At 57.8% G+C, this 14,506-nt stretch overlaps 1 protein-coding gene across 1 annotated transcript; it reads right to left on the bottom strand.

The window, feature by feature from the left end:
• Window positions 1-10,989: 10,989 nt before the first annotated feature.
• On the bottom strand, window positions 10,990-14,061 carry PMEPA1 (prostate transmembrane protein, androgen induced 1). Its single transcript, XM_004585921.4, has 3 exons — window positions 13,880-14,061; window positions 11,686-11,739; window positions 10,990-11,502 (listed from the first exon to the last, which is right to left on the bottom strand). The coding sequence occupies exons 1-3, from the start codon at window positions 13,991-13,993 to the stop codon at window positions 10,990-10,992; spliced, it is 681 nt and encodes a 226-aa protein (XP_004585978.2). The 5' UTR covers window positions 13,994-14,061.
• Between the last annotated feature and the right edge of the window lie 445 nt (window positions 14,062-14,506).

Here is a 14,506-nt window from a genome sequence, read left to right as displayed (position 1 = left end):
GCCGACTCGGGGATGCTGGGCCGACTCGGGGGTTCTGGGCCGACTCGGGGATGCTGGGCCGACTCAGGGTGGTGCTGGGCCGACTTGGGGGTGCTGGGCCGACTCAGGGGTGCTGGGCCGACTCGTGGGGTGCTGGGCCGACTCGGGGGTGCTGGGCCGACTCAGGGTGGTGCTGGGCCGACTCGGGGGTGCTGGGCCGACTCGTGGGGTGCTGGGCCGACTCAGGGTGGTGCTGGGCCAACTCGGGGGTGCTGGGCCGACTCAGGGTGGTGCTGGGCCAACTCGGGGGTGCTGGGCCGACTCAGGGTGGTGCTGGGCCGACTCAGGGTGGTGCTGGGCCGACTTGGGGGTGCTGGGCCGACTCGGGGGTGCTGGGCCGACTCCATCTGCCCCAGCAACACTCCCTCCACTCTCCTGAAAACTCCTGCCTTGGTGCCTGGCTGGGCCGGACCACAGGCTCTCCCCACCCTGGGAGGCCAACCCCTAACCTGGGAGGCTTTTTCTTCTCATCTTCCATACTGCTTTCTTCCCATGTGCCTACAACATCTGGGGCTGTTCCAGGATCTCCATCTGGGTCTCCCAGGGACTCAGCCATGGTCTCCCAGGTGCGTTAGCAGGAAGCTGGGTGAGAAGGGGAGACGGGAGTCTGATGGGATGGGATGCAGCCTTGAGTACCTGCCCCCACGGTCGCTCTCCTACTGTGCTGGCTGGGATGGCCTCCTGACCGTGGAGGGTGCTACTGCCCCAGCCTTGTCGCTCCTGGGCCCCTCCTGCCTTCACATGGGAAGCACTGCTCCAATGGCAAATTCCTTTCCAGGTAAATCAGCCCACTGGGCCTTCTGTGACTAATGGCAAGCTAAGGCGCCTCCTCCCCACCCCTGGGAGGGCCAGGGTGCACACACACCCTGCCTCTCCCCACTCCAGCGGAGGAACACAGAGGGGTGACGGTCAGCTGGCTGCACCCCGTCCCTCTGTGGACTGCCGCTGAACTTCCTGTGGCTCTGGCCCATGCACACCCGAGGGAGCCTTCTGGGGGGCTCCAGGCAGCCATACAAGTGTCCAACTTCATTCTTATCCTCACACCAAGGGGATCCTAGGGACAGATGTCCCCAGGGTGGACCCCAGCCTGTGAACGCACCTTTCCTGAGGGGCACGGTCCATCAGCATGATGCCTCCCCCAGTCAGATCCACAACGACCAATCAGAGTGTTCCATCACCTTGATTGGCTGAAGAGACTGGCAGGCCCAACCAGCCGGGATCTTTCCTGGGACATTGGTGGAGGAAGCGATACTGAGAAAGGCAGGGACACAGCCTGCCCGAGGTGGCCCCGAACAGGGAAGGTGGCGCTCGGCGGCTGCAGTGCCAGGGAGCAGTGTGGCCAGCACAGACCATCTCCCCAGGTCCCCCTGTCCATACTTTTGCCCAACTTTCTGGCAATGTCACTGAAATGAACTGCCCATTGATTTATACTTCCTCATAACTGGCTTCCAAGATCTCCTGTCTCTGAGAATCACGCTTCACCCTGATTGGCCACCACTTCTCCACCCAGCCTCGTCCTCGGGCATTCTGGCAAGTTGAGGTTTCACCTGGCAGGGTTCTCTCTGACAACACATGGCAGCACAATGTTCCTAACACTTGAGTGGGCACAATCGATGAACAGAGAAGATGCTGGGCTCCCGAGGCGTCGAGCGAAAGGATGATGGACTCGGAGCTGAGACATCGCAAAGGCTGTGACACCTGCAGGCCTGGATGAGACACCCCCGCCCTTGCCAGAAGAAAATGGTTGCTTGGCTCAAGTCCAGGATCAGGCAAGCCTTGCTGATTGGTGGCCATGGCAGGAGTGTCAGCTGGGAAGCAGAGAAGGGCAGGCCTAGTGCCACCTGATGCCACCTGGACCAAGAGGTGGTGCCTGCCTCTTAGCTCCTACACTTTTTTTCTTTTTTTAAAAGGTCCATCTATTTTTCTTGGAAAGTCATATTTACAGAGAGAAGGAAAGGCAGAGAGGAAGATATTTCATCCATTGGTACTCAGCCAGAGTTGAGTCGATATGAAGCCAGGAGCCAGAAGCCTCCTCTGGGTCTCCCATGTGGGTGCAGGGTCCCAAGGCTTTGGGCCATCCTCAACTGCTTTCCCAGACCACAAGCAGGGAGCTGGATGGGAAGTGGAGCAGCCAGGACATGAACCAGCGCCATATGGGCCCCCGGTGTGTCCAAGGCGAGGATGTAGCCTCTGGGCCACTGTGCTGGGCCTGGGCCACTACCTTTTGACTTTGGGGGTGTAAGGTCTTGCAGGAGCCTAAGAGCCAGCGGCATCAGGCCAGGGGGTGCACTGTGAGAAGAGATCTAGAGTGCGTGCCCTCCCGCTCCCATCAGTCATGGATGAGGCTTCCAGCACTGCAGCCTGCTTCATGGGGGCCAGATGCTTCCGGAGGCCAGAAGAGACCGCAGGCAGCAAGAAAGGGCCTTCAGTGTGCAGTCAGGAGCAGGCGGACAGAGCTGCAAGGGCCAGGGGACGTGGATGGGCCCTGCTGCCTGGGCAGGATGAGGCGTGCAACTCCCCTGCTCCCCGGGGTGGCAGTGAGCTGAGCCCCTGGTCTTGGGTGTGTCAGTCCCTCTGTGTGCGGGAACCCAACTCCAGCACTTAAAAATTGAACTCACTCCCTAGATCCAATTAGATGCTTTTAAAGAAAAATTTAATTACTTCAGGTTTAAGGAAAGCCTTTTAATAAGCTGAGCGTCATGGCGTCAGCCCTGGGCTCTCAGGGTTGTCAGTGTGGCAGGGAAGTGAGGGCAAGTGGGGCCAGGGGAAGCCACAGAGGGGAGACTAGGCAGTCGGGACATGCATGTGTGCACACATGTACACATGGCTGTCGGACACATGCGTGTACAAACCCACACAGAGATTTGCACATGTGCACAGGCCCCCCACACATTTGCACCTCACACAAAAGCGCACACATGTGTGCATGTGGGTACAAACGCTCATGAATGCATGCCTATTTCTAGATTTTCTGCACATCCAAGCTGATCACGCCTTGCAGATCGTTTGCCGGGGAAGCTTGATAATATTTTACTTTATTTTTAGACACAGCTCCCTGCCTTCAGAACAACTGTACCAAGCGCTGAGGAAGACGCGGCAGGCGCTGGCACCCATCTCCGTGTGTTCTGTTGGATCACACCTCCTTCCGCGGCCGAGACAGGAAGCCAGGCACATCTCAGCAAATAGTAACTGCGACCCACTGGGCGTCAAGAGCGGCCGAGGCCCCTGGCAGAGGCACGTGCTGGGCAGCATGGGCTGAGCTCCGCTCTGCTCACCTAAGCCCTTGTGGGCATAGCTGGCAGGCCCAGTTGTCCAGACAGGGTGTGCCCTCGTCAGGAGCTCTGCCTCCACTCCTTTCTTTTGATTGTCACCCCACTATCCCCTCCCACGGCCCCAAGAAGGCCCCAGTTGGCCCCCTAGCAGGGCCCCATTTGAAGGGGAATCACAGGCCATGCAGGCCTGACATCCAGCCTGACTCCATCATGTGAAGCCACAACCCCACCCTGAGCCTCAGTTTCCTCCCCTGTGTCTGTGGGGGGAGTGAGGGATCCCTGTGGTCATGGGTGAAGTGCACAGTTTGTCCTGCACTGGGACCTGCGGGGCTGTGCAGAGCAGTCTGCCATGGCTCCACATGGCGCCCACTCTGCCCTCCCACAGAGATCCCTCTCCCCATTCCCCACTCTGTACTTCTGGCGGTACAGACTGGGGAGGCAGGTTCTTTGGGGAGTGGTTATAAATTGGGTCACTCAGGCACAGCCCCCATACTGAATCCTGGTAGCCCTGTAGGGGTGGGGACCGAGGCCACACAGCCCTGCCCTTGGCCTCTTACCAGGAGCAGGCAACCCAGGGCCCTTGGTGGCTTGGACCCTGCTCCTGCAGAGCCATAAGCCAAAGCAAGTCCCTCTTGCTCAGGAGTTAATTCATGACAGTAATGAAAGCCAAGCTGCACCCTTGCCCTCCCTAGGTGGGGCCACAGCTCAGCAGGTGCCTGGCCCCCCCAGGCCCTTTCTCTGTCCAAAGCCCCCGTCTTGCCCCGTGACTGTGACTGAGGGGCCTGTGAGCAGCTCAGCTGTGGTGGGCAGAGGAAAGCCCGTCCCCAGTGCCCTGCACAGTAAACTTTTCATGGCTCCTGTGTCAAGAAGTGGACCTTGGGTCCCCTGGCTTTGAACTTGAAGTGGCCTGGCATTTGCTCTGATTCAGAGGTCCAAGCCAAGATGTCAGAAGGCTCACACAGCCCAACTGCTGTATGGATAGCTGGTGAAGTCCATGGAAAACAGAGATAGGCCCGTCAACTCACTGCCAGCCAGGACCAGCCAGGACCAGCCAGGACCAGTCAGGACAACCACGGCTAGCCAGGGCCAGCCAGGACCAGCCAGGACCAGTCAGGACCAACCAGCCAGGACTAACCATGGCCAGCCAGGGCCTGGGAGTGGGCCCAGTAGGAAAACTGTGGGCACCGCTCTGATGGGCTGCAACTCCCACTGGTGAGCATAAGAATCAGGGCTGGAGGTGGGCCTGGCTAGACAGGTGGTGGTACCCACCAGTATGAGTGTGGACTGGAGTGTGGGGTCAGTTGGGCTGAGAGAGGCTTCAATGCTCATTGAGATGTATGAGAGCTGAATGGGATGTGGGACAGTATGGACCAGTCTGCTGTATATACTGGCAAGCACAGGAACCAGGGCTGGGGGCAAGCCTAGTGGGGGTCATTGGGGGTCGCTCCAACTAGCTTGCAGCTTCTACTAGTGTAGTGAGGGATGAGTGTGTGGTGGACAGGGATGGGCTGGGCCACAGCATCCAATGATTTGCATAAGAAACAGGGCCAGAGACAGAACCAACCCAGCAATTGCATCTACCAGTGTGTGTGTGAGTTGACGTGGGTGAAAGACTGAGCTGGACCCTGTGCAAGCACATATGAAAGTCAGGTCTGGGATCACTTCAGATAAGGTTTCTTTGGGGATCCCCCCAACTGAACCACTAGACTCAGAGCTCCATCCCTGGAATTGCAGGATCTGTGGTCTTGCTATGGAGTGCCTGCATCAGAGCTGGGCTTCCTCAGTGGAAAAGACAGAGCAATGGATGGCATACCCAGATGCACATGGAGGATATGGCAATCCATTGGGGCCTACAGAGGACGTCTGGTACCATAGCAGAGGAAAGAGAGCAGAATAAATTGGTCAACTACCCCAGTCAAGCATGGACAGCAAGTGCTTGGGCGAATGGAGACTCTAAGTTGGACTGTGTGAGCCAATGGACCTTGGAAGGATTTTCTCATTCTTGGATTGGTGAGATCAACAGCATTTCAGAACTTGAGCAGAGCCCTCGGAGCATGCAGCACATTGGGAGCCCTGGGATGGCATTGGGTGGCTGTCCCCTATCCCTGGGTGCTGAGGCAGTTGGAAGGCTGGGTGTGGCTTCTCCCCTTCCCCCAGATACAGAAAGAGGAAGAGGAAGGTTTGGAGGCAATGGTCTCACCCACTTCTCCTTGGTCCTCAACCCTTCCCATCTTAGTTGACTATGTCAACATCATCAAAACTGAAATAAAAGACTTCAGTCAATGGAACGGGGCCCTGTGTTCCAGAGGGGACACAGCAGTATGAGGGCGGCGACACTCTCCAAAGCCCGCACCAATCCAATGCAACGCTTAGCAAAATCTCAACTGTCTGTTGCACAAAAAATAGGAGCCCAATGCTAAAACAGGGGTCTCAGATGACCTCTAGACGTTTTGAATACAAGAACAAATTGGATGGTATATATAAAAGTGTTCACTTTTTAAAAGCATTTATTTGATTTATTTGAAAGGCATAGTGACACAGAAAGAGGTAGCAAGATCGAGATCTTCCACCCACTGGTACTGTTCCCAACAGCTGCAACAGCCAAGGTTGGGCCAGGCCAAACCCAGATGCCTGGAAGTCCATCAGGGTCTCCCACACTGGTGACAGGGTTCAAGCATTTGGGTCATCATCAGCTGCCATCATGAGCAAGAAGCTGGACAGGAGGCAGACGAGTGGGGACTCTACCTGGTTGGTGTCCCAAGCTGCAACTTAACTGGCTGTGCCACAACTCCAACCCCAGAATGTCCATCTCTATTTATTTTAAAGAGTTACTGATTTTTATTTGAAAGGAGGATGTACAGAGATGGAGAGACAAAGACCTTTCACCTGCTGCTTCACTACTTCAAGGGCCACAATGACTGGAGCTGAGCTGGTCTGAAGCCAGGAGCCAGGAGCTTCTTCCAGGTCTCCCACGAGGCTTTGAGCCATCCTCTATTGCTTTCCCAGGCCACAGGCAGGGAGCTGGAAGGGAAGAGGAGGAGCCGGGGCATGAATCGGCATCCATATGGGATCCTTGTGCATGCAAAGTGAGCACTTCAGCCACCAGATTATTGCTCTGAGCCCAGGAATAGATTTTCTAAATCATTCTATCATATATTGTCTCCAACCCCCTCAAGATACAGAATTCAACTAGGCTGTGAGTAAATTCACTGACAAGGATAAGCCATACTTACTCTGAAGAGAAGGATGCGGCCGATGTATTAATCTCAACAAAGCAGACTTCGAAGCAAGGAAAGTGACCAGGAATAGAGACAGGCACACAGTCATGAGGAAAGGAGGAACTTCCCAGGAAGATAGAATAATTTGATCTGATAATGTAGATGAGCTAGATAAATTATGTGAAATACACAAGCTGCAAAAATTCACACAACAGCGGGTAATCTCAATACCTGTATCAAGAAATAAATGAATTAGCTATTAGTGAATAACCTCTATTAAAACAAGGCATCGGGTTCAGATGATTAAGAGGGAGAGTGGGAGACGGTTTTCCCACCCACTGTTTTGCTACTAAATCCCCGGGAGAAGCGACAGAAAAGAAGGTCCTTGCAGAGCCTGGAAGACCTGGGGGACTGGGCTTCCATTCGAATCTGTCAGGGACCATAATGGGTACTCAGCCCTACCAGATTTGGGGTTCTTTGGCCCCCACCGGGAGACTGTCTTGTCTCTGTCAGGCTGGACAGGTTAACGCAGGGGTGTCTGTGACCTTCCCAGTTGGCACGGGAGCAGAGGCATCCGAGCAGGAGCAGGTGAACGCCACAGCTCCCAACTGGGAAGAAAGTTCTCCAAAGGTGCTGACCAGCCAGGCATTCTGCTGGTTTGTGGCCCCTCGAGGACCCACAAAGACCCTATCAAATGCTTGAGGTGTGGAGGCCTCACCTCAAGTCAGGCCTGGGAGGCCAAGGCAGGGGCTCTGGAACCACCGTGCCATGGACACCTCTTCCTGCCTCCCTGAGTCCCCCACACTGGCAGGAGGTGCGATGTGATGCCTACTTGTGGACTCTCAATGGCCCCCAGGCCCCTGCACCCCCTGAGGATCGGCCACTGCCCTTGCAGCACCCCTACCGTGGCCTTCCCATGCCTGCAGCACCCCTACCTGGGATTTCCTCTGCCTGAGAGGAAACGAAGGGCTCCCAGCGAGCGAGGCTGCCGTGTCCTGCTGGTGCTCAGAGCTGGAGATGCTTCCAGGGCTCCATGGTCCAGAACCCAGGAGAACCTGGGGCTGACGCCCAACAGGGTAGACCTCACAGCGGCTCTCTGCTCACAAACGCTGGCCAGACACTAGGGGTGATCTCATTTAGGGACACATGCGAGAGGAAAGTCCTTCACCACCCCCCACCACAGCTGCCATGTTCATTGCTGCGAAGGGGCTTGCATCCGGAGGGCCACATTAGGATTTCTGGGACCCCTCAGTGCTCCACATTTAGGCAGCAAGAGCCAGGGGGATGCAGGAGCCGCCGCTCTCACAGGTGCACCGTACAGGGGCAGGATCAGGTACAGCAGGGAAAGTACCTGAACTGTCACCCCTGCCCAGCCTTGCAGCCCTCCCCGATTCCCTGAACCCCAAGCCCAGGTCCTAGGGCTCACCTCTGGAAGAACCCACTGGAGAAGGCATTCGTTCTGAGACCTCAGCAGAGCTCTCCTGCTGCTCAGGAGGGGCATGAGCATCCAAGCCAGAGAAGGCAATGTTTGTCCACTCTCCTAACATAACTGCCCCTCCCATCACAGCCACCTGCCTCAGCCAAATTTTCGTTGTCCCCACCCCTGAATGTTGCTGTCACTGAAATAGGGGTCACGGTGGAGGCAGAGGCCAGAGGAGGTGGGGAATTGGAGGAGCAACACAACCCAAGAAACAAACAATCCAAAGAATTGTAAAATTTATTGTGTAAGTATTGCAGCTTTTCAGAAGTTATCATTGCCACTAACGATTACTGATACAACAAGCAGTTTCTTCAGGCCTCCAGATAACAGTCTGAACCAGCAGTGGTGTGTGCCATGGAGCTCGTACAAGTTTAACTTGAACAGAAAGAATGTGGGAGACAGGCGGCGAAGGTGTGGCCCTGGGCCAGAACGCAGCCTGCACGGACACGGTGCACAGCCAAAGCTCCCAGCGCACTTTCCAGAACAACACAGCATACTGACTCCTCATCATCGAGGCGCTATGTGCTTCTGGACGCTTGGTGTTGCACACCAGGAAAACTTTTTTTTTTTTGGAAAAGGTGCAATTTGCACTCTGTGTGCCCTCCCCCCTGCAGCAGGAGCTAGGAGCACACGAGTGGATCTGGTCCCCGCCCCGCCCTGCTGGGGAGAGGCCACTGTGGACTTTGCAACCTCACTGGTGCTTAGAGCAATCTGCTAAGTCCATGGACACCTAGGCCCAGCCTTTCAAAAGGAAGGAAAGTGGTGATTGACATGGAGGGAGGAATCCAGGGGAGAGTTGGGCTCTGAAACTTGGGAGAACGTGGCCCGGTCCCCCTCCAACCAGCCGCTTCCAAAGACAACACCAAACTTCAGGTTTGGAACGGGTGCTTCCTAGGAGCTGCTGCTGACAAAGACACAGCGACAACACCCGGGACCACGGGCTCCACATGGCCCCATTCTGATATGGAAGGGGGAGTTGGCCAACTTTGCTGAGCGCCACTGTCCAGTTGTACAGGAGTCTCAGCGACACTGGGCCATGGCCGCACCTGTCACCAGAGGTGGCCATGCCCTCCAGCCAGCCCAGGCCAGTTCTCCTTCCTCACCCCTTCCTCCAGCAGAGGTGAACACACGAGGTGCAGGGGCCAGCACAAAGACAGAGGGACCCTGCAGCTTTTGGCCAATGACACTCATGCACTCAAGGGCCACTTCCAGGTTTTGGATTCAGGTGTGTGACCCAAGATCCTGCACAGGAAGGTCTATAGGGACAGGAGGGGCTCTCGCCGTGCTGGGCACCACCGCAGGAGCATGGCGGGGACACGGGTGAGGGTTCCCTAGATAAGGCACCAGACGCAACTCATGAAGGAAAGACGGGGTGCTGCCCTGCCCCTCCTTTCATGGCTTTGGAAAAGGGTCTCTCCCGGAGAGCAGCAGGCTCAGGGTAAGGCTGATGCAGGGCCTGGCCACCATGCCCAACTACCAACAGAGCTGGAGTCACAACTTCACCACCACGGCTTTCAAGAACAAAGCTGGTGACCGACAGCAGGTGTATCGCCTCGTGTCTCTGCTCGTCTACGGGCCACGAACAGCGTCCATGCTACCACAGACGCTGCCGGGGTGGCACTTCCTGCTGGGTGAGAGAGCCTGCAGAGTGGAGCACAGGCCCGGCCCTGGTCCCTGGCAGATCCCAAATGCCCTCATCTGGTTTTCTCCTCCTGTCCCACTGACTGTTCCCACGTGGGGTCGGGGAGCAGGGCATGGGAAGGGAGCTGGGGGCTCGAAGACAGAGGTCTCTGCCATCCTGTTCATTTTAACCCTTTCATGAGCGTGGGAAGTAAAGCTGGGCTTTCCACCCTCATGTCTGGGTCTTCAAGGTGTGAGACCTCAGCACGGGACAAGCAGGCAGAGAAGAGGTTTTGCTGCTAGCACTTGGGGCCTTGCCGGTACACCAACATGCATTATCAGTTGGAACCAGCTGGATAGACACCAAAGTCTCGCAAACCCACAAGCTGCTGCCCGTTTGTCCCTGGGCACCTGCACGTGGTGAAGCTGCAGTTGGTAGGGCCTGGGGCTGAGGGGAAGCGGTGGAAGGGGCAGGGGAGTTAAAAAGGAGGAAAAAAAAAAAACTAAGAATCCTTCAGCAATGGTTTATTTCATTTGGAGGAAAGAAAACACGCCAGCTGTGACCTGGCGCTTCTGCAGTGACGTCCCAGCCTCGCCTGCGTTGCCAAGGCTGCTGTGGCCCAGGCAGGGAAGGCGGGACCCCTCCGGGAGGAGGCTGACCACACGGGAGTGCCAGGGCTGTGCCTTGCACGCACAGCGCCCATGCCCCCAGCCAGGCGCCTGGACCATCACCGTCTCTTTTAAAGTCTCACAGACGTGCTCAAAGTTGCCATCCAACCAGCACTGACACATTTATAATAAAAAATAGTGCAAAATCTCAACATTTATATAAATAACTCTAGAGCCCTGCTTCCTCATGGCTTCTCTTTACAAGGTAATACACCCTTTCCAAGTTGGCACGTGAAAGTCGCCACTTTCCCCCTTCTAGTTCAGAAAACAACTTTTTTTAATAGGCCTCTTCTAATACAAAAATACTCCTGCCCTCGCAATACAGTTTCTCTTATTTCATATATATTTATATATAATATTGCAGATCTTTAAACAAAGGTTTTTGTGCAAATATGTCTTTAAAGTTAAGTGAAACCATCATAAACAAAAAGAAGCAAGCACTCGGCACGCAGCTCGACTAGGAACAAAAGGGTCTAGTGGAGTGGTCTCTTCTGCCTTCAAGACACAACAAAGAAACGGGGCTTTCTGCAAGCTTCCTCAGCTTGTGCATTCAGAGCAGACAGAACACGGAGCATTTATACAGCGGGGGCGGGCGGGAGGGCCGCAGGTGCACCGCCCGGGTCTCCCCACCCCCTTCCATCCTAGGAACTGTGGGGCCTTTCCTTCCAGCCTCCTCGCCGCCCCCGGACTCCTAGAGCGGGTACCCCTTGTGTTTCTCCTTCTCTTTGCTCTCGAGCGGGGCGAGGTGCGTGTGGTGGAGCAGGGAGGGCGGCCCGCTGCCCTGCTGATGCTGGAAGGAGCCCGAGCAGTGTCTGATGACCTCGCTGTAGGTGGGGGGCGGCCCCTCCATGCGCCCGCCGCTGCTGTAGCACATGGCGCTGATGCCCGAGTTACTGCTGGGGGGGCAGGGGCCGCCCAGCATGGCGCTGTCCATCAGGTCACTGTCGAAGATGGTTCTGTTGGGAGGTGCGCGCACTGACTCGCGGTTCAGCTCCAGCTGCTGCTCGGGGTCCCGCAGCTGGAGGGTGCAGGGGCCTTGGTAGGGCGGGGGCCCCTCCCCATCCGACAGCGAGATGGTGGGCGGCAGGTCGATGTCGTGCTGCAGGTACGGGTAGGTGGGCTGGGAGCGGTGCAGGCGGTCCCGCTGGGCGAAGGGTGGCACGGTCAGGCGGTCGGTGGGCCGGGGCGGGGCGTAGACCTGTGGCTGGAGGGGGCAGAGGCAGAACCTGAGGCCTGGCTCTGGGGGAGGGAGGCAGAGGGCAAGCATGGAGGAGGGGGGCGGGGTGGGGCCCCAGCTGGCCTGTCCTCCCCCTACCTGCAGGACAGCTGGGTGGGAGCTTCCCTTCAGCCACAAGGAAAAGGGGGCCAGCCAGGCGCTGGGGCTCACCTCAGGGATTCCGCCTCCTGAGACGGTGGTCTCCGAGGGCCAGAGGCAGCCTTCCTACAGGGGAGGGAAACAGGCAGTGTCAGAGAGCAGAGAGACGGCCCTGCCCCAGCCCAGCGTCACCTCCCTGACCCTACAGTGCTTCTCTCTGGGTACCCAGCCTTACATCATGCAGTGTGAGCAGAGCCATGCTAGGAGCCGTCCAGTCGCCCCAGATGCCTCTGCGGACAGCCATGGGGCAAGGAGTAGGGATATCGTTCAGCTTTATGGTTTCCTGGGATGTAACTGAGAGGCAACAAACTCACACCTTCCAGGCACACAACCTGCCAAGGTTGGGTATCTGACTACACTAACACAACCAAGGGAGTGGAGCAACCTGCCTGTCAGCCCCAGCTCCTGCAGGTAGCAAGCTCGGCTCACCTGCAGCTTGCCAGATAGCGATTTCCCTTACGGCCACTGGGGGGCGCTGTGGCTCTCAGAACTGTCCCTCCCAGAATACACTTGTCAGGCTCAGGGTGGCGGCTAATTCAGGAATAGCCTCGAAATTGCCCAAGTTCAGGACTCCCCCGAACCCCCCACCACACACATACAAGCCCCTGCAATTCCGTCTGCAATGTGCAGTTCAAGTGCACCCAGCTGTGCCAGCGTCCCAACCTGGGGCCCTAGGCCTCATGCAGCATGGCCTGCACTGCCTGTCTGCCTGCCCTGCTGGCCTGCGGGGGTCCTTGGAGACTTCACCCAACACTGGCCCCATCATACCCCTGCTTAAACCCCTCTGGGACCTGCAGGTGGAAGGGGGCGGGCTGGGCTGGGCAGGCGGGACAATGCCTGGTCCAGTGACTGGGGCTCTCTGGGGGCCCTGAACCTGCTCCTCACACACCTGCCACCCGGGATGGTCCTAGCGGGAGTTCCACACGCATGTGCCGAGATGCAGACCCAAACAAGCTCCTGTTTGCCAGCCGGCTCCCAGGGGCCGAGTTCTTTCAGCCTCGGGTGTTCTGGGGTTCCAGCTGTCTCAGCGGCCAGGCCCAAGAGGCCACGCACAGGGCCACTGTCCCTGTAACTCCCTGTCATCCTAGGTAACAGGTGCTGACGAGCTTTGTGGCCTCGGGCCCTCTCCAAGCCCCGGCCTCTGTTCTGGCAGACAGTAGCATGAGTAGCTGTGGTGACAGCAAGTCCCGGGGGGCCCTTCGGATCTGTGGGTTCTTCTGAAGCAAGAGACACGGGCTGGACCTCAGGGGCCCATACCTCCACCTCAGGCACCATCGCTCATGCTCTCGACCCAATGACCCTGGCCTGACCCCACACAGACGCCCCTGCTGGCTGGGGCAGGGGGAGGTGGGACGCTCCGAGCCCCACCTGGCTCTGCCCACACTGCCACCGTCCTCTCTGTGCCCAGCTTAGGGCTACATGGAGGCCAGGACTGCCCACATGGACCCATGCCCTGCCCATCAACACAGCGAGCCACCTCCTGCCTCAGTCGGAGTCCCTTGTGCCGGACACAGGGACACACATGCCATGCTGGGCTCTGCGTCGGCCCTTGGTCCGTCCTCATGGTGCCTCGGGCTCCCGAGAAAGAACCAGCCTGGTACTTCTCTCCTTCCTGGCACCCCACCTGCATCTTCAGAGGGTGGCCTGCAGCAACCTGCGCCAAGCACCTCAGTCACCATCCCAGGGGTCTCCTGGGCATACCTGTCCAGTGCCCTGGCAGCCCCTGTGTGAACCATGGGTGTGGGCAGAGAAAAGCAAGGAGGGGTTCCCTAGCCAGCTGCGGCTAGGCCCTCAGTGCTGAACCCCAAATTATTTCAGGGGTGCACTCTACGGCTCCCAGTCACAAGGTGCTGAAGCCCCATTTACACATCAGGCAGAGGACAGGGGTGGTGCCCAGAGGCAACTCAGGCCCCAGAAGGACCCTGGTGGTCCCCGAGCACCCCCAGCCCGTCCCATCAGGCCCCTGCCTGTCACCTGCAGCTGCTGATGGGCCCTGCCTACTACATACCCTTCTACCCAGACCTTCCCTACTTGAGGGGGTGGGGGCTCCTTATTGACCCCAACATTGTCTTCCCAAAGGCTGTCTCCCCCTCTCCTGGTGCCACCACCACCCTCCCAGGGCCGTCCACACAGCCAGAACAGTGACATGCGTGTGTGGACCCTCAGCCGCCCTCCCGGCCACCCCTCCAGCTCCAGAGGCCCTTACCGAGGCCAGGGCGTCAGCCCTCCGGCGAGCCTGGCTGTGCCGGCCGATGAAGGAGTGTGCCGACAGGCGGTAGTGGCTCAGCAGGCAGGTGATCACCACCACCACCACCATCATCACCACCACGATGATGAGGATCTGCACGAACTCCAGCTCCGCTGTGGAAAGAGGGGCGCATGAGACTGCGAGGCTGGGGCCCAGCTGCCCCGCCCCAAACCAGGGTCTAAAAGACAGGGAAATGCAAAGTCCCTTGCTTGTCTCCCACCCCTCTTCCTACACCAAGCATTAAGGGTGGCAGCTTTCCCGCCCAGCGTGAAGCAGGCTGGGCACCACTCCATCACAATGCCTGCGTGAGGGTCCTGGGTAGGGGTCTATGCAGCTCAAGGAGGCAACCTCTGGGTGTGTACAGACCACGCTAAAACGCAGGGTGTCCTGCAGACACATGGACACAAACACACACCCACCCACAGACAGTACACCACACACGCATCAAACACACGTGCGACACTGCCATCACCCCCACAGGCCTGGGGCAGGAAGCTCCCCACCCCCCTTGGCCCCGCTGCCAGCAGGAGGAGGCGGGACACCACGTGCAGGCGCTGCCGCTCTCCTGGCTCGGCTTGGGTTTGT

This window comes from Ochotona princeps, chromosome 22 (assembly GCF_030435755.1).
Source record: "Ochotona princeps isolate mOchPri1 chromosome 22, mOchPri1.hap1, whole genome shotgun sequence".
NCBI lineage: Eukaryota > Metazoa > Chordata > Mammalia > Lagomorpha > Ochotonidae > Ochotona > Ochotona princeps.
This window is presented reverse-complemented; position numbering and strand designations above follow the sequence as displayed.

What these genes read in the sequence shown, in the direction of transcription:
- PMEPA1 (XM_004585921.4), bottom strand. Translation starts at nt 13,993, where the DNA reads ATGATGGTGGTGGTGGTGGTGATCACCTGCCTGCTGAGCCACTACCGC. An exon ending in GGGCTGACGCCCTGGCCTCG is followed by an intron (nt 11,740 to 13,879) that starts GTAAGGGCCTCT and finishes CCTCCCCTGTAG; the next exon opens with GAAGGCTGCCTCTGGCCCTC. An exon ending in CAGGAGGCGGAATCCCTGAG is followed by an intron (nt 11,503 to 11,685) that starts GTGAGCCCCAGC and finishes TGCCCCCTCCAG; the next exon opens with CCACAGGTCTACGCCCCGCC.